The sequence below is a fragment of the Pollicipes pollicipes genome, unplaced genomic scaffold (assembly GCF_011947565.3).
Source record: "Pollicipes pollicipes isolate AB1234 unplaced genomic scaffold, Ppol_2.1 Scaffold_3447;HRSCAF=4054_pilon_pilon_pilon, whole genome shotgun sequence".
NCBI lineage: Eukaryota > Metazoa > Arthropoda > Thecostraca > Pollicipedomorpha > Pollicipedidae > Pollicipes > Pollicipes pollicipes.
Genome location: NW_023596297.1, coordinates 1,904,782 through 1,929,885, shown reverse-complemented (window position 1 = coordinate 1,929,885; position 25,104 = coordinate 1,904,782). Strand labels below are relative to the sequence as shown.

Here is a 25,104-nt window from a genome sequence, read left to right as displayed (position 1 = left end):
CCGCGCTGGGGCGCGGGGAGCGTGAGGGCGGGAAGGGAAGGATGGGGACGGGAGGGAAACGGCCGGCGGTCGGGAGCGGGGCCGGCCAGCCACGTTTCGTTTCTGCCACCGACGTCGCGAATAGTCGCGAATAGCACACAGCTTTCCGCCGCCAGGCCTCCCTTCCAGGTCCCGATGAGCATATAACCCGCGGGTCGCCATCTCCCGACGCAGAGGCTGGGGGTGGCTCATCGAGGCGGATAGCGACAGCAGGGCCGCGACTGAGCGAGGCACGTGCTCGGGCGTCGCCTCCCGCAGACTCCCGCGGCGATACAACACGAGCGATCAGGACGTGCACGACACGTTCAAGTGCAGCATGCAAGAAGTCGTCTTGGAGAGACATCACGGCGAGACATCCCACGGCGACTGCACGCAAGACACAACACCCAGGATAGCACTCGCCCCAGCACGGTCGTCTCTCATCCACATCCGCATTCCGGACAGCGACATGAGGACCCACCTGTCCATCTTGAACTGCCAGTAGCCGGGCTTGTCGACCGGCACGTAGGTGAAGTCGCCCGAGTACTTGGCCGGGTCGGAGCCGCCCAGGATCAGCTCGCCGCCCTCGGCCGCGTGCGGGTCCCTGCCGGCCGGAGCGGCTGTACTGCCGGTCGCACACGTCGCCACAGACAGCGTGCACGCGCCACACGCGGGAGCGCGCGTACGCGGCGCCGAGGCCAGCGGTGTCCACGCCGTCACCCGACGCGCACCTGACGTGTCCCCCAGCGGTGCCGGCGGAGAGAGGTCGCGCGAGGCCTGCCGCGCTCCGCGGGGTCTCGGCGTCGGTATGCGTCAGTGGCGTGCACCGTGGCAGCACGCGTGGCAGCGTGCATGCGGTGTGGCGTCGGTATCCACTCTCCAATCAGAGACGCGACGCAGCTCAGTGACACCATGCTCCGGTCACACATGCTGCGGCTTGATTGCCACTGAAGAGATCAGCTGTTTCATCGCATGGCCCACTGAAGGTAGAGACGCAGACATCGTTCCGACGCGATTTCACCGCTGCAGCTCGTCCCCGTGACATTCAAAGAGCGCGCGTGCGAACACTCGCCGGAGCGGCTGCAAAATGTCAGACCACTCGCCTCTCGCCTGTGACAGACAGACAGACACGCTCCGCGCAGGTCACGCCGTAAACATCCTGTTATCGACACGCGCGCAGCGGCCCAGAGACACGCGACCCCGCACAGCCCGGTCAGACAGCGGCGACCTCTCGTGCCTACGCGCTGCTGTCACACGGCCATAGTGGGGTACAATCATAGGTGAACTCGCCCTTCCCCCGCCCCTCCCTTTCGAGGGTAGACTTCAAGTTGATTTCGCCCGCGCCACAAAGGGAGGCTAGAATTCCACAAAAGCTCGCTGGAAGGAACGCTGAACGGAGGAAATGCCGACTTCTCGAAACCCGCGCCGCCGTGCCGTCCCGAACCCTCGTTCTACGTTCCGCCTCGGCAGGCAGGCGTGCCGCCGCGGCAGTCCGCCCCGGCCCTCCTGTCGCGCGCACCCACCTGTTGAGGTAGAACGAGAAGATGGCGTCGCCGACGGCCTTCTGCTCGACCATTTTGTTGAAGACGGGCATGACGCCGTCTACCGAGATGGTCGGGAAGGCCATGCCAAGGATGCCGTCGAACTTGGCCGCCACGAACGCCAGGCCCGGCTCGCTCAGCGCCTCGGCGAACGTCTGCTGCTCGACCTTAACGTCGCCCACCTGGACGGTCGCCCCGCGAGGTCAGAGTGTTGTCTCGGCCCGGTCGGGGATAATCGACGGGGATAATCTGTAATCTGATTATCTGATAATCAGGACTGTCTGTCCTTCGCACAACGTTTCTGGGCAAAGGCTGTGATGGCATTCACGCTGGTGCCGTGGCTGGCAGCGGGCAGCGCACGGCCTCTTCGCTCAGGCGCTTAGAAAATCCAAGTCATCATTACGGAGGATGTGAAATCAAACGGCGAACGGCACCGAAACAAAAAGTGGTTACGGGGATGGGCGGAGGAAAGACCGGGTGTGATTCCTCATTGAGGTCGCGGCGCTCGTCCAGAACGCGTTCAAGCGTTGTGCTTTGGTGTCGTGAAGCACAGCACATTTGCGGCCAGGCGAAATAGCAGCGCCGACACAGCCACCGAACACGAGGTCAGCGCGCGCTCACATGAACGGTATCGGTGGAGAGGAAGCCGGAGAGGCTGCCGCTGCCGTACTGGATGGCGAACTTGGTGTCGTTCTTCGTGTAGCTGCTCGACTTGGAGCTGTCATACTTGTTGTGCAGCACTGCCAGCGGGGAGACGCCAGTCACCGTCGGGCGCGCCGAAACCAGGGCAGGCGCGCCAAAAACGACCGCAAAAACCCGCCAGTAATCAGCGCAGCCGAGGACCATGCACGTCCGCCCCGGACGCGGGCGCTGCGCCCGCCCTCGCCGCGCAAAAAGCGTCTGGCGGAGGTCGGACGGCGACCCCGGCCGCATCCCGCGGCGCGCTCGTCGCCCTGGTAACGGGCGGGAGTGGGCGCCGGCGGTCGCCGCCCGCTGCCAGCGGCGTCCGCCGGCGTGCAGCGTTGTCTGGCGCGACCCCGCGACCTGGTCAGCACGACCCCGGCCGCGGATGTGCAGCTGCGGGCGAGCTAAAGGCCTACGCCGGGCGGGCTGCAAAGGGCAGGCTACGCTGGGCCGGCTATGCTGGGCGGGCTACGCCGGGCGGGCTACGCTGAGCGGCTACGTTGGGCGGGCTACGCTCGCGGTAGCCGACGTAGCAACAGAGGGCCTGGTGTCGGCCGGCTTTGGTGGGGTCTGCGCCGCCGCGCCGTCAGCCGTGACTGGGCCAGACGCACCGCGATGGATGGGGTCCGTTAGCTTGCCGTGACCGCATTCAAGCTGGGAGGCTTAGGTGCCTCCAATCATGCGGTCAGATCTGGATCTGACAGTCGGTTGGAAGACTCGGCATTACACGGGGATGGCCCGACTGCCCACTATTCAAACGAAATGATAACAGTCGTGCCAAAAAGGATTCTCCATGACTATGCGCTCGTTGTCAATAAACACAACTGCATAGCACTATGTTAAGCTTTCCAAAGCCATGCACGCTTTACCAAGTCTTCCCAACGACAGATCGAATCACCACGCGGTTGCCGTCAGTGTTGGGTACTCACGGCAGGCGATGTTGGTCAGGTGGCACTTCTTCGACGGCACCCACAGGTTGGAGGAGCCGGTATCGAACACCACACGGAACTTCTGCGGCGGTGTACCAATGCTGATGGGTCCATAGTACTGGGCCTGTGGACCGCACACATTCTGAACGTTCTTGGAGAATTAAGCCAAACATCGTGCAGGGGCTGAGTGCCACACGCCGCATGAACAAGGCAATGCAACTCACTTCTGAGCATATTTATCTCTACTTAATCATGTTTTGCCGTACATCACCAGGCTCACGAGCGATGAAATCTGACTGAGATTCCCACTGAGCAGCGAAGAACAGAGCCGCGGAGCCTACGACACGGTGACACAGACGTCAGCCTGAGGGCCGGAGCGGCCCGCCCGGGTCGCCGCGCCGCCGGTCACGTACGTCCAGGTAGTTGGAGAGCGGCTCCGGGTGCGGCCCTGGGGCGCCCCAGCGGCGGCGGATCACCTCGACGGCGGTGCCCACCTCCTGCAGCGCGCGCCGGGCCGACGTGAAGCGGCGCAGCGGCACCCTGCCGGAGGTCAGCCGGTCAGCACGCGCTCCGGCTCCGGCCAGCGCGCCGCGGCGGCGCAGCGCTGAGCACGAGCCTCTGTTCGACCGTGCCTCTTCCTTCCCCCCCCCCCCCCCCCCCCAAGGGCTCGGCATGACAGGGTCTGCACGCAGTACGTGTGCTAGTTCCGGGTACAGAACCGGCACACTCGGCTGAGCAGTTTAAGTCCCTGGGCTCAGAGCCAAGGCGTCATACTGAGGTACCCAACCGGTACGTTCGGGCTCGCAACTAGTGTGCGACAAACGTTTTTGCCCATTTCGTTTCCGTGGCATGAAGTAACCGTCCCAGGATATCGAAAGCCACGATAAATGACAGCTTCAAAATTCACGAGGAAGATGCTGCGTTGTCACATTTGCACACCCTTTGAGGGACGGAAGCCAGTCATCTGATCACGTTGGTCACTCGGCGGGTGCAAACTCCCTTGGGCACTGAATTTAACTGCATTAGCACCCACTTGCCTCAACCGCCTCGCCATCTCCACGATCGCAGACATGGGGAGGGGGAGGGGGAGCACCGCTATCGTGCTTTCCACAACCCATGTTCCAGAGGAAACCTGTTTGGAGCTGGGCATCGCACCCCGCGCGTGGTGTGCAGCCTCTACTACCGCCATTTTGCATGATCTCTTCCATTTAATCTGCCAGGTCGGAGAAATGAAGTCACGCTACGTTTTTCCCCGTCACCCCCTCACATCTTCGATGCTTCGATCCGCAAAGGAAAGCAGATAAATGCCAAAACATGCTTTTCATTTCCAGAGTAATGAGGGTGACAAATGACCTAAGTCGATAACGTTAATTTGCATGACATGGCACCTGCTGTCTGCATGCACCACATGACGATAGCGGTACAATATAGAAGTGCCCGGGAAAAGAGTGCAATTTCCTTGACGGGGGGGGGGAGAGGGGGGCTCTCCCAAACTTTGATAAAAGGTGCGCCAAATTCGCGGAAGTCTGTTATGGGGGGCCATTTCGGTGTATAGTTGGTCATTCCTTCGTCCTAAACACTGTAAATTATTTTGAGAAAACTACACCCCTGGTCAGAGGTCTGCTGACAGTGCTTCGAACGACTTGGAAAATGGAGGCTCGATGGCAATGCCTTCCATGGACCCAGCATGGCCAATGACTCGTCCCAGCCGATTTCATTGATGACATAACGCACACGTTAACAAATTTAGGTAATTCTCTGAATCTGACCTGATGTAGTGTTGCACTGGAAAGACTTCGAGGCGGGTTACGAGTACCGTCGCGCCCAATCATACCATCTCTCCACCCTCACTACTTTTGTACAGCGAAATCACGGCACAAAAAGGCACCAGTGCGCGCGGAGGGCCGAGTCCCGGTATTATGCCGCTGGTGGCTTTCAGGCCATTACCCCGTAACATGATCAGGCAGGAGTCTGACAATATACGGCTGACGCGCAGAAGTTTGAAAACCCGTCTTCCCATACAACTTCCTTACCGCCGGCTGAGACGTACTAGGGGAATCGCCGAAGCACCCCGGATGCTGGTGTATAAGGCACGCTCCCCCCCCCCCCCCCGGTGGGGGCTAACGCCTCAATGGCAGTTTAAACCTTGCGTGTAGAACAACCTGGTACGTACCAGGCTCAACCGCCGTTGGGGCACGCAAGGCGTTCGCAGGCGGACGTGGTGCGCACGAAGTTCGGGACCGGGCGCATTGACGCTGAGGGATAAAGCATGCACGTTTTACGAGACCGGGCTTGTTCAATAAGAATTTTGCGTCGCGTGCGTCGGGAGATGCGGCATCTCCCGGTTCCTGCCATCCTGCTTAACTGCCGTTCCCTATTTCCGCCGCGAATTGTGTGAAATTTTGGCTTAATAAAGACCAACGTGCTAGAAATGCAATGGCACATTATAACCCCTTTCACCAATTGCTGAATAATCCTTACCTTTAAGGAAAACCCATAATGTGATGCTATTTCCTATGCAGTGCCAATAAGTAATGCATAACATTTTTGTGTTCTAAACCCTTTAGAATGAATGGAATACAGACACGCTTGTCAAAATACGCAGCAACCCATTGAAGTTACCAGGCATTGTGGCTGCCACCATGTTAGCAGAAGGCCAAAAGAGCCAAATCTTGTGTTAAGTGCCTTCAGTAAATAGCCTTTTTGAATATGGATCCAAACTAAATGCCTAATGGCCAGTAAATGCATAATGCCCCATAAACATTCTTGATTTTACATCACAAAATGCAATTCTTCAAGCTACACTGAAAGGTTAATTTTTTCTGAAACAATGACTAATACATCAGCACATATGTGGGGCAGATGTGCCATGCATGTAAATCAGATTCAAATTGCCTTGCCCAATTGTCACCCCAATGCGTGATATTGCATAAAGCTGAAGGATGTTCCATATCTCACAATGCTCCTACACTAATCAATGGATATGCCACATCTGCATGAAACACAAAGAAAAGATGCACACTCCAGTGCTCTAAGAGCTTTCCACCTCTGATTACCTGGCCAGACCTTTCACATTCTTTGCTTGCCAGTTTGAGAGGGTAACAGATAATTTCAGGCTTAATCTTTATCTTAAAAGCCTACATCTTTTTAATAAGACAATCTTTCAAGTGCACAATTCTGCTAGGCACTCAACCAGTAAATTGCTTTTGGATCTGACCACTCCTAATGGGTACTGCAGGCTGAGGCACCCTTTTTCAATTAAAAGCTGCCCTGGTTTTCACCAATTCTGGAAAACGAGGAGAGGCATTCAAGGCTCGGGCTCTTTGGCATGGCAATTCAAACAAGGATGTTGCTTGAAAGCTTCACACTATGGCAAAGGTATTGACAAGACATTGCTGGATCCCAAGGGTGGGTCCTGGATCCCAATGGGTCCAGATTAGGAAGAACTGGGTTTTATGTTTTAGGGGGCTCTACACACATGTCTGGCATTGACTGTTTGGTACATACCATGTTTTAACCCTGAAAATGTTGAAACCTGATTGGAACAGATGAAGGTGGTGCAAAAACTCATCACCTGGTGTGATCACTCATCATTGAGACTGTACAGCACCCTTCCAATTTTGTGTAATTACTTTCATTAAAACTCTGAATCCACTTACCAGCATCAGCATCACAAGGCTTTAGATTCTAACAAGAGCAAACAAGTTCGACTGCCTATCACAAACACGCATAGAAATTGGGGATACATAACTCTTAACAACATGGGGATGGTGGCAGGCTGAGCAAGGAAGAAGGGGCTGCAAGCCTTCCACAAAATTGCACAAAGGTGACTTCCCAACATTTCACTTTTAAGTGCAATTTTGGATGGCTGTGGTCTGAAGCCCCCGACTGATAAGGTTCATTATCAACTACTAGGTTCATTGGTCGTGCCAGTCTCTACGCGGCGGATGAACTGGAACATTACGCGCACCAAGCACGGCTTGGCTTCTTTCGTGACTCACCTGGTCAAGCCATCTACACTCCCGTAGGCGCACAGCACGATGCATAAAGCTATCGCCGTCTTCATCTTGACCAGACACAAATTTGGCTTGCGAACCCCAGCCAACCACTGGTCAAACGCACTTCGCAGCCACAGACCGCTGACTCAGACCCTATCTTTGTTTACATCCGTCACCGCCGCGCGTGGTCACATGATGGTGACGTCATCAGCCGGCGGGGCCGCATCGAGCGGACTCCGGGGGGGGGGGGGGGGGAGCTGACACGCATGCGCCGTGCACCGCGATGGGACAATGGCCTCCCGATCGGTGGCCGGGGTTCAGCATTCGGTGGGGGGGAGGGGGGGGGGGGGAAGAATGATAAATTCGGCGGTGCACATCTCTCGAAGATGTTCCGCTGGACGGTACCAATCTAAATTCAGGGAAGCTACGGACCGTAAATGTTTTCGCACCGTGCCGACAGAATCAATACGCGCCCGCGGCGGCCCAGATATTAGTCACTAGTTCCGCTGGCTTTGAACATTGATGCAACCTCATCTCTAGAGCCCCCCCCCCCCCCTCCCCTCCCAAAGCCACGTAAAGCCCAGTGCTAGAAGCAGTGAAGCCGTGAATAAAAACTCCGGTACCGTTTCAATCGTGTTTTAACATCTGGACACTTCACACACTATCTACTCTGCCAAATATGTCTTGATGGCCAGGCCTGTGTTCCAGCCCAACCCATGAAGAATGTCATGACCCTAAAAAATGACGTTATGTTTACAGACAGGGGACTTGTATGAAGATGGCATCCATCCACATGACTTCTCCCTGGCCACGGAACCTTGCATGAAACGTTCCCTGTCGAGCTGCTCATGGTGCTTTATATGTGACAGCGCGCTTATGTGTTGCTCCATGACCAGCACCTCCGGCTCCTTGCTCCCAAACAGCCAGTTGAGTTTCAGTGAATTTGTATTCAATGTTAGGAATGCTTGATGACAGTCTCCCACATGAAAGCTGTGTGTTAGATGCAGATGGACCAAGATGACAAGACATGTAAGATGAACATACAACTGGAACAATGTCAATGTACAAAATAAATACTCATCATGGATGGTACTTAGCTCAGTTTACCCAGATTGCACAGCTCTAATCGGGTGCTCTCACATCTAGCTTCCAGGTGCTTCCGATGACCTTCCAGTTTAAATCGCACACTTAGTTCCTATGGTACACAAAAGTTTAGGCAGCAGCCTCTGCCACTTTCTCACTACTTTCTTCTGTTTCAACTGCATCAAGCTTGGGCTTTTTCACAGGACTGTCTTCCTTCTTGGTATCACCATCACCTCCAGTAGACTTCCGCTTCTCTGAAATAAAGAAACAAGGGTTAGATCATGTTGACGCCAACACTAAATGTTTACCCAATGGCAGTGCATACAAATTCATACTTGCAAACCAAGATTTGTATAGCCCACTTTACCACTCCATGATCCATTGCGCGACCAGTGACTGGGTAGCTCAAGGTTCTCAGCTCTGAAGACCATGGTGGGCACTTCTACACAGTACATACCTCCCTGCTCCTCTCCATTGGTTTCCTCTGTGGCCTTGCCATTCGACTCGGTGGTTTCTTCGTCGCCATTGACGGCAGCCTTCTCTTCAGTCTCCTTGGCCTCTGCCTCCTTAGTCTCCACCTCAGCCTCCTTCGGAGTCTCCTCCGGCTTGGTCTCCTCCACCACCTTGGTGGTCTCCTCAACAGTCCTGGCGGGAGAAAAAAACGAAATTAGGCATCAAGGGCTGTCGATGAGAGAACGCCCAACATGAACACCCTCAACCGTTCCTGCGAAAGATCCGCTCCTTAGATGCTAACCGATAATGGCTTCTACACATCACCACAGACGCAAAACTGCCAGTGACGTATGACACTCACTTGTTCTCCGTCGTGTCGGCCATGTCTTTCCTTCTTCACGTACTTCCGCGACTGACACCACGACCTCACTCTATCGCAACACTCCAACGACTGCGAATTTCGCGCGCACTCCCCTTGAATATCACGTGACACTTTCGACTGTTGGCGCATGCGCACACTGCTCATCGTGACAGTCACCAATGACAAAACGAAATCTCTTGCTTCCTTTGGAATATCTGTCTTTTTGCAAAAAATATCCTTCACAATGAACAAATACGTGTTTAAAAAGGCACACAAACTGTATTTTGTTATCAGAATACATTAAATTACGACAAACAAGAGGCAACTGTAATTTTTCGTGTATACTGGTGAATGCTCAGGACCTACTTAGGGCGCGTTCGCTAGGATCAACAAATCACTTGGTCATTTTTCTGTTAAATACTTATTTTTTGAAGAATATTACTTGATTTTTACAGTTTTGAGGATGCCTTGTCAGTTTTGTTCAATTTTCACTACCCAGAGCCATACTCTAGCCAAAGGTCATAGTCATTCACGAAAAAATGGTTTACTGTCTCGATGTATACGCTGAAAATAATACTTGGGATTCTCTCTTAGAACAGATGATTGTCCCGAACAAACTTTTGGTGCTGGTAAACACCAATGTGATATCGTAATGCTTTAACATGACGGATAAATATCCCAGACCATCCTGTGGCCGAACGTGGCCCAAAACCATGCAGCACATCCAGAAAAATCGTTTCTGAAAATTTGATTAGTATCTCCGTCATGTGCGCTAGCTAAATCTTTGGGAAAAATGTCGCATTTGATAAATCGAGACAAATTATAAAATGAAAATTGATCATCATCCAATAATTATTGCGAACAGGCCCTTCTGTCGGGAAGATGTCACTAAAATACTGTTCCGTTTTGCTACTGGTATGTAAATATCAGCCAACAACAGAAAACTTCCAAAAAATCGAAGAACAAAGAAGGGGTGATGTGTGAAGTTTTCGCCCTGCAGAACCGCGGATTCGATGGCATATTTGTTTGCGCAGATAGCGTTACGTTTGGTGCCAGGCACGAGGCTCTACCGCGATCGCGCCAACCCATGTATGATTTGGATCGTTTGGACCATTGTATGTTATTAATGCTCATTCCAGCAGATTTTACCCATTAATTTTCTCAAATAACTGGTTGCTTTGGAACTTTGGATTCGTGAAACGTACCGCAAATTAGAACATTTGATTGATGGATGAATACTAACCTACTCATGACGTTTTATCCAAGCGATGGTTAGAAGAGGCCAGGGCTGAATGCAAAGGCTCGTAGGTTTGTCAGCAGGGGTGCAATATCACCAAAAACAATTTGGGGTCTTGAAAGGGCGGCTGAGATGGAGGGCTGCCTGGGGAAAAATAACGAAAACCACCCCAAAATACATTAAAAACGAGCATCTTTCCGGATTTGACCAACTGTCTTTGCTAAGTTGGGGTGCCTGAAGCTCTTGCAACTGAATAAGAAACTACATCCCTGCTTCCCGGGCTCTTTATGTTATTTCGCTTCAGTTGTCTGCACTGCCATCTTGCGCTATCATAGCTTTTCCACCCGTCACTGCTGCTCGAACAAGCGTAAAGGTTGTAGATAAAAATCGCGTTGATTCCACAAAGGTCCCAAGCGCGTTGAAGGCGGGGATTTGTCGAATCTCTCACTCAACATGTTTTTTTGGCACCCGAGCCACTGAACATTCCCAAATTTTAACGTTATGTTCGTGTTCAAGGCCATAATGGAAGAATGAGCTTGCATTTTACATTGCCATTGGACCTCCGATCGTTTATGAACAGTTACGCATGCGTGAATCGCAATTGGCAGCTGGTGCAAGACATTCAGCGAATTCAACGCATTCGTTGCTTTACGTTATATGCAACCAATTCGAGGGAAGGGAAGATCACAAAACTCTTACCAAAGACATGCCATTGTTGATAAGCCATGCTTTCTAGCACCGACGGCGGCACGCATTTTTGGTTGTCGGGGACGGGACCATGGGTGGCCCGGGTCATCTCTGTGTGATATCATGGGTGGCCCGGATCATCTCTGTGTTCCGGTGCTTCACAGTTTCACCTCTCAAACTTTTGGGTTGATTATGGCCCAAGTGCATCAAGTTAACCGATTCGTTATTCCCATAAGTGGTATGATCTGTTGTAGGCGATGCGAACAAGCATGATTTTTGGTATCGGTGCACTGTGAAGCTTTTCAGTTCCTAAGCAGCTAATATTCGATAACTCCTTTACCCACTGGGTCTAGCGTTTGAAACTAGTCTCATTCGAAACCTATCGAAGTTTTGCATTCACCATGTTCCTGTGAGATTTCAGAAAAACGTTGCTCTGGTAGCGTAGGGTGGGGTTGGGGGGGGGGGGGCAGAACATTGCTCCCAACCCCCAGAGCTACCGAGACCGACAGGCTCGATATTATTGGGGCAACGAATTTCCATTAAGCGAAACCAAATGATTTTTTGGAATTGTTTTGGAAATTTGAACGGGGAAAACCTTACTGAGAATTCAGAATATTTTTGAAGACTTCCAGTGCTCACATGCACTAGCCAATTTGCACAGACGGGCCGCCATTTCATGTTCTCCACAAATGCGAGTTCAACTCCCACGCGGCTTCAGCGCATATATGGGTTGGTTTTTATTGCGCCAATGTTTGGTTTAGTTTGGGTGGCAACGACGTACTGCATGTTGTTCATGACGCTTGGCGAACATAAAATATATACCGCAAGGTAATTTGCAAAGCTGAACACTGTTCATGACACATGGCAAACATCAAATACATACTGCAACGTAAGTTGCAAAGCTAAACATAGCCCTATAAGGAGGGCATTTTAGCATCCGTATCTTTGAATACCAAGGTGCGCTGTTTTGACATTCTTTTGCGCGTAGTCAGTACTTTTCACGTGTGGTTCTGGCCATTACATTCACGACTTTCATTGTACCACATAAATATGCGTGAAAACATGTCCCGCACCATCCGGTCGTGCGCACCGCACAAGAGAAGAGATTCCCAAAAGATGAAAACCTAGGGTTACCTTTATAACAATTTTGTTGATACTTACGCATCACTTACCCGTAGACGTGGACGTAGAGCAGTAGTATGCAGCAGAACAGATACATAATACACAGCACATTGGTACGAATGGGAGTTATGTTCGAAGTTAAGTCAATGAGCTTGCTGGTGGAAACATTTCGATGCTGCTTGCGGGCGAAAATGGTTTCTCCGACCGAAAGAGATCGTCCGTTTTGTGGCGGAGAACCGGCCGCACCCGATCGATTCTCTGTATGCGTTACAAGTATGCACTTGCCTGGGTAATTTTTCCGAGCAAGCCAGATTGGTTGGAGTACATACGCTTTGGGCTTCGAAATAAAATACTGTGGGAAATGATCAAGCAATGAGGGTGCAACTATAGTAAGCCCAAAAAATCAGATTGTTGTGAAATATTTTCCAGAGAACGCGTAGCGTCGCAAAGTTTTCGACTGTTCGCAGCGTTGTCAGTATCGGGTATTTTGGTTGGACATTTTTTGCGGAATTAGGCTATAGCTGTGCAATGTATTATTTCCTTTAAGTGACGACGTAATTCTTTTTTGGCATTCAGCAGTCAAGTTCAAGGCATCAGACGCAGGAGCTCTTGCGTAAAACGGCCGCAATGGGCATGAATGCAGATGCGAATAACTTTGATTTCTTATGAATGGAACAATTGTTCGGCCCAGCGTCCTCGTCTGGTGTGCTAGAACATTCACAATGTTTCGACCAGTTAGCTCTACAGTTATCATCAGGTGTTATCGAGTCTTGAAAAGGACTGGATGGTGTTTGACTTTCAGCCATGCATACTTCACAACCCAAGTTTTCTGCTTGGAATTGCTGGGATTCGAACTGGGGTCTTCAGATTGCGAGTCCCGCGCTGTATCAACGGAATTAACCGGAAAGGGCTGGTTGGTTCACTTGGTATACACATCCTATGGAACCCGATGAGGACGACAGCCCGAACAATAAATCCATTGGTGATACTAATACCACGTGTCAATCCTTTCGTAATCCAATTTTCAGTTGTTGTTTTTTTCTCAACATACGTAGGCCTTGTGAGCAAGCCACGCCACTGTAATAAACAGCTTGCAGAAAATGTCAATGGTAAAGTGTAAGGCGTATGTATACCGATGGTGTACCTCGTTCATCCGATATGGCCTCATTCGAGGTACGCTTGTCTAGAGCTGAATATGCGCGAACACCGAGATGTGCTTCATCCACTTATCCCAGAAAACAAAGACATGATTTTATTTACATTCGCCAACGTCCGTATTGCTTCTATACTGAACTAAAAGCACAGTTAAACTATGACCGCCGTGTTTGAGCTTCAGCAACTCCTCGACGCACGAACAGTTTATCCGAGGTGCAAATCAGAGGCGATTGGTAGGGCATGTTAATGAGCATCTTCACATACCGATAGCCCATAAAAACTTCATCAGTCGTCTGCTGTCAGAGCACACATGTTTCGTGCTTTGTGAAGTGTCATCAGAAATTGTGCTCAAAATGACGGAACCAAGGCGGAAAGATTTGACGCTCAAAGCTTTTCTCTGTAGTTTCACAATTTGGAGGGAAACTGTCTCAGGTTACTTCAGGTTGACTGCTCCGTGGTCAAGGCCCGGGTCAGCTGCCCAGGTTGTCCACCGGGTCAGCTTATAGCATCATCGTTGCCATGGCGACGGTCGCCAGAAGCTCTGTGCGGTCGACACCGGAGCACTAGGTGCGATACAATTAAGGGCAGTGTTTGACATTTCTTTGGCGTCTAAATGAACTACCCATTTCGAAGACCTTTCGGTGCGGTTCACCGCCCTTTCTTTCTCAAAACCCAAACCACCCTGATTTCTGAGCTGTACGCCCGCAAAATGGGGAGAGCATTTCGGGGAGAGTCTATCCAGGTCACCTTGACATTCATGACGTCATAACAACGTCATTCAGATCCTGCCATTCCATGCGGCAATCAAGGGCGATAAAAAGCAAATGGTTGAATTCTTCATATCTGACGTTCGTGAACATGCTTTCCAGGTATAATGGCCGTCGACTGGTTCTGTCAATGTTGTGTAAGGTACGATGACGTAATTAGACAATGCCGTTTCTTGGAGACTAAGTACTCAACAGAGAAATTGTGCTGTTTAGAGGAGTCTTTTCTACTAAAAAGAATACCAGTGGTTGTAAGTGAGCTTTTTCATCATATTTGATGATTGTTTTGATATCTTCAGGTGAGAAATATTCCCTTTTAAAAAAGGAATTAGGGAATATCATCCCGTAGCTGCTAATAGTTGCCTCGAGCATACGAACCGATCGCCACAGAATCATTACCAGTTGATGCATCATGGTCGATGGTCTATCCCTCATACAGGATGGTAACTGTGCGTCAGGTGACATATCACCGAAAATGCTCCAAGCTGGGCAATTTTTTTGCAGACAACCTCATGCTATGTGTACGCATGCATGCTACGAGTATATGGAACCGATCACCATGAAAGTTTCACTAATTTGTGCACCATTGTTGATAAAATAGCATGTCCAGAAGATGGCGAAGTTCGGTCAGGTTACAGGTTGCCACCAAAAAAACGTCCAAAATCGTCAAATTTGCTTTCGGCAACCCTATGCTCCGAACTTATGGAACCGATCGTCACAAACCTTTCACATCCTTTGTGTTATGCTCCACAACCTGTCTATTCCAGAAAATCGTGATCTCCAGTCATGTCAAAGGTCATCAAAACCACCCGAAACCGCAAAAGCTGCTCGCAACGCAACACAAAACGCTCTGCTTGGCCAGGACTTTAAAAACTGCCCGCAGGAGCCACTCAAATTGGCTGAAGAAAAGACATGGTAGGGTCAGAGAATAACCTCAATTTTTGGATAGACCTGCCATCAAACCAGGTATTTGACTGCTTAAGCTGTTGGCAATAAATGATAGCCACTGCCAGTGATTATATTTCGTAATTCATCGAGCGCACATCACCACTCGTAACCGCCCGCGGACCAGCTCCTCCACAAATTATGCATTTCAATGCATCACTGCTCATAGTCTCACTTCGCGAGTCAACCGTGATCACCGCGATCACTCTATCACCAGTGATCATCGGTTACAGCATAATGTTGTTGCTTTTCTAAGTGTTGCCTATGTTGTCTAAATGAACGCAGCTGCCCGACGCCTCAGATACGCTCCCCGGTAAGGCTTATGTAAACTTGAGATGCAGTTGCTGTCACCCCACCAAACAACACTGTGTTGTGGTGTGGTTGTGGTTGTGGGGGCGCAGTGGGAAAACGATACCGCCGTCAGACCTTGACATTTTCTGGTGGTTAGTCCGTTGTCTTTCGGCGGGCTTGGGCCGGCAAGTCAAGCGCCTCCGTACTCGCAATTTTTCACGGCCTCGGCGGGTATGTCACACCACCAAGTGTTACCTCCTGCAACAGATGAAGCATGAACGCGTGACGTGACAGGCCGTTTTTCTCCGCAACTACTTAAGTTTCATGTAGGGGACGAGGATAATGCATATGAAGGAATAAGTGCCTTATGGCCGCCAGTCACGGGAAGGAAACCCGCGGGATGATTCCCTTCTGGTTAAATAATATTTGGGAGCCGCAACAATGTCGGTCTGAAGTGGACTTTGCAAACTGAAGTTTACAGATCTCTGTGGGGTGTGGACGTCCATGCCGCGAAAAAGATGTCTGCTGACGTCGCCAGGCGAGCCGGGATTGCGTCCAGGCATGAACAACAGCAACGATTACAACGCGTGAGGAGCCTATGACAAGCGACAACGTCACCAGCAACCAGAACGTGAACGTGATGCACAACAGCACGGATTCATCGTCTGTGCTGAGTGCTGCCAAAGTGCTGCCAGATCCTCCGTACGTTGAATAGTGATTGGTTGCCTCCCAATTATTGATAGGATTGTCAGACTGAAATATAGAATGATTTGTGCGTACAACACGACATTTATTAAAGACGCAGCTAGTCACAACGATGGCACATATGACTGAGCGATTTCGCTTGCAATGGATGAGAACAAAACGAGCCGTTGCTGCACCAGGTCATTTTTAACAGGCTGGTACTGAGGCCCCACAATGAGCACTTGAAGCTTTTTGCCTGCTTTGAAAGCAGGTTATGTTGGGCACAGATGAGTGGCAAGGAATTGAATTAGCTTTCTCTTGAATGTTTGCTGAATGAGCAGTCACCGAGGTCTGTGAGAGGCCATATTTGCTTGCGTGTTACTAGTGGACATATGGGACATCATGATACAAAACAATACTCAAACAGGTTTGCTAAATTGCGCAAATACGGAGAAGTCAAGTGTTTAGGGCTTCGTTTAAGCCCACATGTGTGACCCATCAACACCAAAACGCTGCCCAGCGTGTGCGTGAAGAAGTACGGCTCAAGTCTCCGCTGGTCGTGGACGGAGAGGCGTGCGGTTGGCGCGGTTGGCACCGCCCAGCGGACCGCGCCTGGCACCTGGGAGACGGCGCCTGGCGCATAGGGGGCCGCGCCTGACACCTGGGGGACCGCGCCTAGCGCATAGGGGGTCGCTCCTTGGGCCTTGGGGAGGTGGACCTATCGCCTAGGGGGCTGCGCCCGGCGCCTGAGGGGCCACGCCCTGCGCCAGGCGCCTAGCGGGCTTCCGGCCGGGCCCGTGCGCTGCCAGACGGGCGAGCAGGGCGGCGGCGGCCGTCTCCAACGCCTGCAGCACGGAAATCAACGACAGGCCGAGCATAAGGCCCACTACGCCGCCGATCTCGCCGAGTAGCGCCGACAGACTGTAGGCCCACTGCTGATCGTGCACGGCCACGTACGGTGTAAAGTAGCGCACGTCCAGAGAAAAGGAGGAATCGCGAGCGACTTTCCAGCGTCTCGCCTCGTTGGACAGTCTCCTGGTCGTTGCGGCGTTTTTGATGGTCTTGGTGCGGTACAAGATCTTGCTCGGGGTGAACACCAGGTGGCGACAAGGCTCTGGACACCGACGGTGGCAGTCGGCTACGGAGGCTTTCGCGGCCCTCGGCGATGTGAACGCCATCTGCACAGCTGAGTAGTTGGCAAAGTTGCCGCAGAGCGGCGCGTCGGGCACCATGCCAGTCACGTGGCAGGCCAGGCCGGAGGCGGCGGCTGTGGCGGCAGTGTAGCAGGCCAGAGAGCAGCGGACGCGACTGTAACCGGCGCGAGACTCGCACGGGTCTCTGCGCCGGTTGAGCTTGTGGTACTCGTTCAGGGAGGTCCGCACGTAGGTCGGTCTCCTCAGGGGCACGTCTGCTGACTTGAGGTTCTGGATCCAGGGCAGCGTGGTGAACGGGTCAGCGGCATTGTGCAGGTACAGGGACAGCACCGCGGCATTGCCGGAGTACTCCTCGAACTCAAGCTGGTCCGTCAGTGCCATCGCACCGTTGAGACCGCGGTAGACCTGCGAGGGGAGGACGAAACGGACATGATAGCTTCCGCTGACATCCATGCCCTCGCTGACGTTGGGTGTGAAGGTGAAACAGTCTCCAGCCGGCAGGTGTAGTCGGCGCTCCCAAGAGCCGAGCTCCTCACACGGCCGGCCGAGCAGCCTGCAACCCCTCAGCGCCTGCTCCGCCCCGACTGCGGCATGCCGCAGCAGCCAGGGCACGGTGTCGGCGCCACGCCGCTCCCAGTCCAGCTCTGCCAGCGAGGAGTCCGGCTCTAAGCTCAGGTTGGCCAGGCCGGGCGTGTAGAGGGCGCGGTTGCAGAGAGTCAGGGCCGGCACCGGCAGCTCCCGACGCAGCTCCGTGCTGCTCTGGCTGGTGACGGACTGGGCCAGGAAGCGGGTGAAACAGTCGTACAGCTGGATCGCCGTCACCAGCACGGCCGAGGTGACCAGCACACAGCGCAGCAGCTGGCGCGATGGCGACCGAGGCGACATCTGCGGTTAAAACGGAGAAACTGCGAACATCTGGCCGTGGGCCGGCGACGAGCGCGCGTAATGATCGCCATCCAGAGCGGGCTGATCAGATCGCAAAACTGGCGATCAGTCAAACATGATGGGCAAACTTTGCTGCAAAGATCAGCACATGACACAGGAGGGGCATTACAACGGGTGCAAACTCGTGACTCGGAAAGCATCCGTCCCCATAACTTAGTCGGCTACCACACCTGTCTTCTGATTCACCCATCCTTGGCGGGTGGGATGGAATCGCGAACCCAGTGGGAAGCGCTCGCAACTCATGCCTGATCGGGATGGTCTGGGGCCGGTGTCAGCGGCCTCGCTTAAGGCTACGTGACGTCAGAGAACAGCATCGGCCGAGCCGTGCATCGCGGCAAGCTTTGGACGCAGAATTATGTCGTTGACCCGGAGTTTCACGATCGGATGATGGAGACAGGGCTCAAGCAGCAACACGGCTCCGCGTGGGCGCTGATCCCAGATATCGATCCAAAGAAAAGTTTCGGACTAAATCTTAAAATGCAAACGAAAGCCGTCCACGCTTGTCGCAACCGCCTGATTCGGCTTATTCTTAGACGCAGCGATGACGGAGTTCCTGCAGTGTCAATAGCGCGTGTAGAAGCGGCAGAAACGTTTGGAAAATAGGACAGCTGCCCCCGCCCATCTCTGGAAGCATGGAAAATTCGCCGATGGCGTTGTATGGAAATAGTGAAGGCATTGTCGCGTCGCCGTCGTTTCCCCCTATGTCTTTGGGGGTCCACCAATATCGCCTTGAAATGCATTAATTAACAACAGACGCGGCACCTTTCCCACAACCCATTCTCATGCGCGCATTAAAACCGTGTTTAAAACCGAACAGGGAGGGCATGATAATTTCCATAATGGTAGCCTTTTTCATTACATACTAGACTGATATCTTATTTGGATCATCCGAAACTTCCGAAAAATTGGACAACAAGAAGTGTAACCCATGGGGCCTCGTCAAGAGTCTCAAAAGTCATAGATCTGCACTGTGAAACAAGGTTAGTTCCATCGTTATGCATCTACTCGCCATGTCACGTTTGCAAAAATTTGTGATTGGTTCCCATGGGACTGAATGCGCAAACATAACCTGATGCATTGGCACTTAATGGTGAAACAAAAACACTTCGGGATCAAAATCCAACCGGCTATTTTGAAAACTTTTGACATCTTTCGTGCATTGCTCATCACTGAGAGTGAAAGGGGTTCATAAATGTTGTGAAAAGATTGAGTTTGAAAAATAACACAGCGAATCGAGGAAATGCTACGTGAGTTGTTCATTGCATCAACGAGGAGCATTATTCCCATAGATAAGACAGTAGCATTAGCCTTATTCCTCGGAGAAACCAGGAGAATGGAGATATAGTTGGGTTGATATATTTCTATTATCAAATTTTGATATCAAAATCAAACAAAAAATATTATAAAAACAATGTTTCGATAAAGGCATGTTGCCAAAATATCAACCCAACTTTACATCCATTCTCCTATTTGTTTCCGAGGAATGAGGCTGATACTGCTGTCTTATCTTGTCTTATCTATGAAATGCTACGTGCATAACCTTAAAGTGCTGTCCAAATCAAATACCATTGTGAAGTCTATACGTTCACCATAGGGCGAGGATTCAAAATGCACCACGATTTTCGGGTCTTCCAGTCGCATTATCTTAATCTCATGATAAAATTTACATTTTAAAGTTGGCATTTGCTGTGCTATGCTCCATAGTTTCGTGCCGATCTACCATGCTTTCTCCTTGTGGTGTAGGTGGTATTCTCCTCCTTGCTTTCCGTACACGAGCGTCCGCAAGGCGTTCATTAAACTGGTCATCAGTGTTTCTTTTGCACAATATTTCAATCAGTGCTTTGTTTCTCTTACACAAAGTATCCCTGGAAACAGATTACAGGATGTCTGGTATACGCCCTTCTTTTGCGCGCATTTCCCTTTCAGTTCATTCATACATATGCGACTTATACTACCCCCAGCTGGAGACACAAGGGTTTGTAGCTCTGGTCGCACTAGCATGGGGTTTAAACTAGGACCACTAGTCTACCCTTCCCTAATGCCACGTATACCACTCGATCGCACTGCGGTGTTGACTTGCTTACGCAGCTGGTCATCTATGAAGGGGAGTTTCACGTTCACGTAATTTGCATGTCTTGCCTTTTTACTCCTTCTAGCAAGCCAGTTGTAGTGATAAATTGAAAGCGTGCGGCACAAACGGCAGAGCTCTCTCCGTGTTCCTGACGTGCATTCTCACGGAAAACGAGGGGCATTTGTATAAAGACTACGCGTACACGACTGTGAATTAGACGACATCTGCACCGTTCTCCGCATCTGTGTAGCCTCCAATTTCTGTCATCTCCGAGCTGTGTAAGCGGGCTGATCCCACCGTACGATAGAGTGGTATACGCGGCCTTAGGGTAGTGAAGACTAGTGGTCCTAGTTTAAACTCCATACTTGTACGATCAGCGCTACGAAACCCTGTGTGTCCAGCTGGGGGCAGTGTTGGTCATGCATGTATGAATGAACCGAAAAGGAAACGCACGTGAAAGAAGGAAGTGCACAAGATATCCTGAAATCTGTATTCAGGGATATTTGATGTGAAAGAAACAAAGCTAGTGACCGATTTAATGAACACCTGGGAGACGCACGTTTACGGGAGGGTACATACCACTAGACGAACACGTGGTAGATCGACATGCATTAAGGGAGCACGGTACGACAAATAACAATTGAAAAGGTGTAGTTTAGCAACAGCGGAAGGCAGTGCGGACATCAAGGCGCAAGAACGCTACGTTTTCGGAATCCTCGCTTTTGACTGAACGATCAAACTTCATCAGGGGGCATGGTTATACCAACGCTTGAAGGTTATGCACGTTCCAGAGGCTCAGATGTTCGTGGTGGCTGATGATCGAGGTTAGTTATGTTCTTATTTAATACCCTGTATGAGGCTTTGTTAACTATCAGCTTTGTAGCTCGTTGTTTTTTGCAGCATTTAACGTAGACTCTATGCGAATTGCTAGGAGCTTGGATGATTTTTAAATTTTTTAGTGGCAGTCTGTATGATGTAAGAACAATAGCTGGATTCCCATGTCTTATCTCTTAGATGTGCTATTCTGCTGAGCTTTTTTGAACCCTTCTCACTCTTGAGTAAGAGCCTAGCAGGCTGTTTCCATAGCATTCATGGTCTTTCTTAATACTGTGTAATATGCCAGGATCACAAGTTTGATGCCATTGCAGGCAGCTCACGAAGTACCTGAGCTTTGACTCCTTAGAAAAGTCCACACGCTCCACTGATGCCCAACCAAAATAGTTTAAGAATATCCGCAAATCCTAGGATGTAACTAGCTCACGGAAAGGCAAGCAATTCAGTGGACAAGGTAACTCTTTGGTGAAGTGGCTTTTAACGGGACAGACGTCGTTGTGAAGCCTTTTTTGGAACACCAAAAATACCACTCTGGAACAGTCTAGCTTCTTTTTTACTGTACTGCCCGTGTGATCTGAATCAGCACTGCAACAGGAAAACAAACATTATTTCTAAACATGCGACAGGCACCCCAGTGACAAAAAAGCACCAGACGAGACATGAGCCGTCTCTCCACACATCTGTGAGCTGGTGCGGAGAGGGCTGTGTAAAATACACGGCTGATTTCCATCTACAGAAAATAACTCCCCGTATCGTGCAGCGTAATTAGCCATGCATTATACAGGCATCTTTTATCAAATACGCCCTCTACGACGTTCAGCGTAATTGCTCACAGAAGATGGACACATTCTGCCATCTGTATAATTGGGCGCTTCTGTCAAATAAGCAAGCAGTGTGTGATGACAAACCTCCATAGAAGCACTAGACGACGGGCCTCCATAAAGCAGCGCAGCAGATATAAGGCGTAGCTCGCGACACAAAATGGCGCCCTTTATTGGAATCAATGTCCCTGATCTGCGGCAGATCACGGGACGGAATATTGGCGGGCTTGACAAATAGGCGGGTGCCCACCGAGATCAAGCGAGTGATGCGAGTCGAGAGCAACCCCTTTTAAGTCAAGGCCGCAACACTTGATATTAAGAGTGGCTCGTTTCGGAAATGGGCACCAGATTTTTGTGACAATGGTTCATGTTCCAGAAAATTTTATGCAAGGCTGCCCACACATATTTTGTACGCACCTATCCCGTTTATGGCCTTTGTTTGCAGGGGCACAACCAGGAATCCCTTCAGAGGTGGGCATCGGAGAAGGAGCTCAGTGAGAACGCATCACGCTGATTTTGTACTTTCTATTAGAAGCCGTCTATGGTGAAAACTGCAAAAATATTGGTTTAAAGAGGAGTGGCCTAGGCCCCTTTGGCTGCACTTGTGTTTTTTTTTGCATGCCAAAGTGCACAAAAGTGGTAGGAAGCCCCACCTCAGATGTTGTGGGAAGACGATCGCTCACCGTTTGTCACACGGGTCACGGTCGGTCGGTTCAAAAATACGGGTGTTACGGTCCGTACCACGCCTGCTCGGGCGCTGCCGCGCACTGTTCTAAGCCTGGCCAAAGGGAACTGCATGGCAACGGTGGATTGGCCGAAACATGCCGCCGCAAGGCGAGCCAAATGATGAACGTCGCCTGGACTACATGGTATATCAGCAAACAAGCCGGCTCACTTCTTCAATAACGCTTAATAGTTCGCTTTACAACGGGTCATGTTAACTATTTGTCACAGCGGAACAGGCACGTGTGGCGCTAGTGTCAGAGCATTTCTTCAAAGGGTTTGCATGATAGAGTCGGACGTGGCGCTTTAGAACCTGCAAAACATTCCAAATGTGATCCCTATTCAGTCAGACAAGAAGCGTCCGTTTCATAATCGTGAAACTTTGAAGGCACCGTTGAACTTCTTGACCAGCTGGGCGTGCTGTCTGAATGCAAATCATTTGACAAACTGTCAAACTACGTCATTGGGTAACATGCAGGTCGTTAGATAATGGAATGTTTAGGACGGGTGAATCCCAAACCTGACACTCGGCTCAAGCGGCATCTGGTCAACGCTCGTTCTCCGGTCATCGTGTATGTGTGCCGCACTGGTACCGCCCGCCGTGAGTACAATCCTGTGTCAGGTGTTCACCCTTGCACTTGTGCAAGAGAGACATCCTGACCGAATGCGGTCGAATATCATGACTGCTCACACATTTCTAAAGCGCTGCAACGTCAACGCTGCAAACGTTGACGCGCGATTACTGCGTAGTCATCTGGAGGAGATGCAGACGCCTTGGTTATCACCTACCTACATAAGTGTGTTGGTGAGCAGCTAAATGAGCATAGCATAGCATATTTGATGTTTCATATGCTCACAGCCAAGTATATCGATGCACAGCGCAAAACAACATCGGTTCCTCCTGATTCTGAACAACTGTGTGTATTGCGGCTGAAAACGATTGAAAGCAGCTTCAGTATTCCGAATTATATATATATATATATGTACCAACGTATTGCCAATATAACCAATATTTGCTCGATACCGTCGTTTGACCAGTACCTTCTTATTGTAATCGATATCTCTCAGTGCAAGTACTTTAAATGCATGATACCTAAATCAATAACGCGAGCAGGACAGGGGTTTTGTTCACAACCGTAGCTACAGCCTTCACAATTATCCATATTTATAGGTGGTATTGCGTGTGAAATGTCACAGCATATCACCTAGCTTTTGCAAAACACTAGACCAAGTCCATTCCTTCGACTTCTAGCCTCTCCACACAGACGAGAGAGGCTCTTGTTGAAACATAATCTCTTTTCGGCTTGATTTGTCCAGTTTTTATTGTCATCTCTGATAGTGGTATTTGTCTGCCTTTATTTGTAACATATATTTTACGAGAGGATGCCAGCATAACGTATTGTTTTATACAACGTATTGGTGTTTATGCGTTGTAAGAGTTATGCCATTTCATAAACTTTTGATAGATAATAGTTTTAGCAATGTCGTGAACGTAACGTTTAACGAACAGTAGATAACGCTTACAGTTTGAAACAACATTCACAGTCTCATTAACGTAAATATGACATCAACGTAGGCAATCGCCTGGTCATAATTCATCATGACCAATAATGATGCTGTGGTTGTGGGCTATTTGTAAGCTCTGGCAATTTTATGGCCCAGGGGTTTTATGAGCACGAGTTAACGAACACAAATACGTTGCACCGTTCTAAGTCGCAAATAGATGCATACAAGTACGGAGGAAGTACAGTACTGGGGTCTGACGCCATCATCTACAGATTGAGTAGCAATCGAACTGCTGTGCATAGTTTTCTCGGTTTCCTTTTTGATCACAGGTCTCAAGTCCCTTATCAACTTGCAACATTTTACCCCACGTATAAAAAGCGCAACACGATAACTGAGCCCGGATACGTTCGAAGAGATGCGGCTGTATGGGCCGTGCCACCCTTCCTCTACACCGTAGGTCAGGAGAGGCGACTCCGCGTGCATGTCACGAACTCTGAAACTAAAGCCCAACTTCAGACCGAAGCAGCCAGCTTTACTAATGCATGCATGCCTCAAACTCAGGATCCACTCAGGTTTAAATAAGGTCACGCAGCGCTCCTATTGACCAGGATCATGCTTCGCTTTGCGTTGAGCTGCGTCGAACTTCCTTCGAAAATTTTACCGCGAATAGTGCTGTCCGCTGACAGCTGGTAACTGCACCTCAGGATCGACCGATGACAAGCACAGGAGTGCTGTCCATGTGCTGTCCATTCATGTCCAATTTATATTGTTTAGCAGGGTCAGGCCTATCGAAAGAAATGCCTCGGCTTTAAACACGTAGAGACATGCGGTACACTCTACTGATTCGCTACTGTGCTTTTCACGCAAGCATTGCCAAACAGAGCATCGTTGCTAACCTTCGTACCAAATCTCAAATGCACGAAACCCGGGATGAAAACCGTCATTTACCGTCAGGTCAATAAAAAAAGCTGACAGATATGGCTACGAACGCGTTTTGTTTCGTCGCCATCTACTTATTCGCCACTTTACGTCCGTGAATCTATGCCCATGGGACCAAATCCTGAAGTATCACAGCGTGCAGTAACAAGTAAGCTCATG

The 25,104-nt window shown here is 50.5% G+C and overlaps 3 protein-coding genes across 3 annotated transcripts in view; all 3 read right to left on the bottom strand.

The window, feature by feature from the left end:
- Positions 1-7,347, bottom strand: part of LOC119092740 (lysosomal aspartic protease) — a 28,240-nt gene extending 20,893 nt beyond the window's left edge. Inside the window, exons 1-6 of the mRNA XM_037215718.1 lie at positions 7,174-7,347; positions 3,586-3,712; positions 3,173-3,296; positions 2,181-2,299; positions 1,542-1,741; positions 500-622 (exon numbers count right to left, since the gene is read on the bottom strand). Coding sequence (XP_037071613.1) covers positions 500-622; positions 1,542-1,741; positions 2,181-2,299; positions 3,173-3,296; positions 3,586-3,712; positions 7,174-7,238 — 758 coding nt within the window. The 5' untranslated portion in view covers positions 7,239-7,347. The remainder of the gene's footprint in view (positions 1-499; positions 623-1,541; positions 1,742-2,180; positions 2,300-3,172; positions 3,297-3,585; positions 3,713-7,173) is intronic.
- Positions 7,348-8,097: 750 nt separating this feature from the next.
- Positions 8,098-9,179, bottom strand: LOC119092741 (uncharacterized). Its single transcript, XM_037215719.1, has 3 exons — positions 9,068-9,179; positions 8,711-8,898; positions 8,098-8,507 (listed from the first exon to the last, which is right to left on the bottom strand). The coding sequence occupies exons 1-3, from the start codon at positions 9,088-9,090 to the stop codon at positions 8,383-8,385; spliced, it is 336 nt and encodes a 111-aa protein (XP_037071614.1). The 5' UTR covers positions 9,091-9,179; the 3' UTR covers positions 8,098-8,382.
- Positions 9,180-16,494: 7,315 nt separating this feature from the next.
- On the bottom strand, positions 16,495-18,241 carry LOC119091465 (acid-sensing ion channel 3-like). Its single transcript, XM_037214266.1, has 3 exons — positions 18,222-18,241; positions 16,824-17,869; positions 16,495-16,571 (listed from the first exon to the last, which is right to left on the bottom strand). Exons 1-3 carry the CDS (start codon positions 18,239-18,241, stop codon positions 16,495-16,497), a joined length of 1,143 nt encoding a protein of 380 aa, XP_037070161.1.
- Between the last annotated feature and the right edge of the window lie 6,863 nt (positions 18,242-25,104).

Coding starts and splice junctions, on each gene's coding strand:
- LOC119092741 (XM_037215719.1), bottom strand. CDS start 9,090: ATGGCCGACACGACGGAGAACAA. Junction 8,899..9,067: donor GCCGACACGACGGAGAACAA/GTGAGTGTCATA, acceptor TTCTCCCGCCAG/GACTGTTGAGGAGACCACCA. Junction 8,508..8,710: donor CAATGGAGAGGAGCAGGGAG/GTATGTACTGTG, acceptor TCTTTATTTCAG/AGAAGCGGAAGTCTACTGGA.
- LOC119091465 (XM_037214266.1), bottom strand. CDS start 18,241: ATGGGTGAATCAGAAGACAG. Junction 17,870..18,221: donor ATGGGTGAATCAGAAGACAG/GTGTGGTAGCCG, acceptor GTCCGTCACCAG/CCAGAGCAGCACGGAGCTGC. Junction 16,572..16,823: donor CGTAGTGGGCCTTATGCTCG/GCCTGTCGTTGA, acceptor GCCGTCTCCCAG/GTGCCAGGCGCGGTCCGCTG.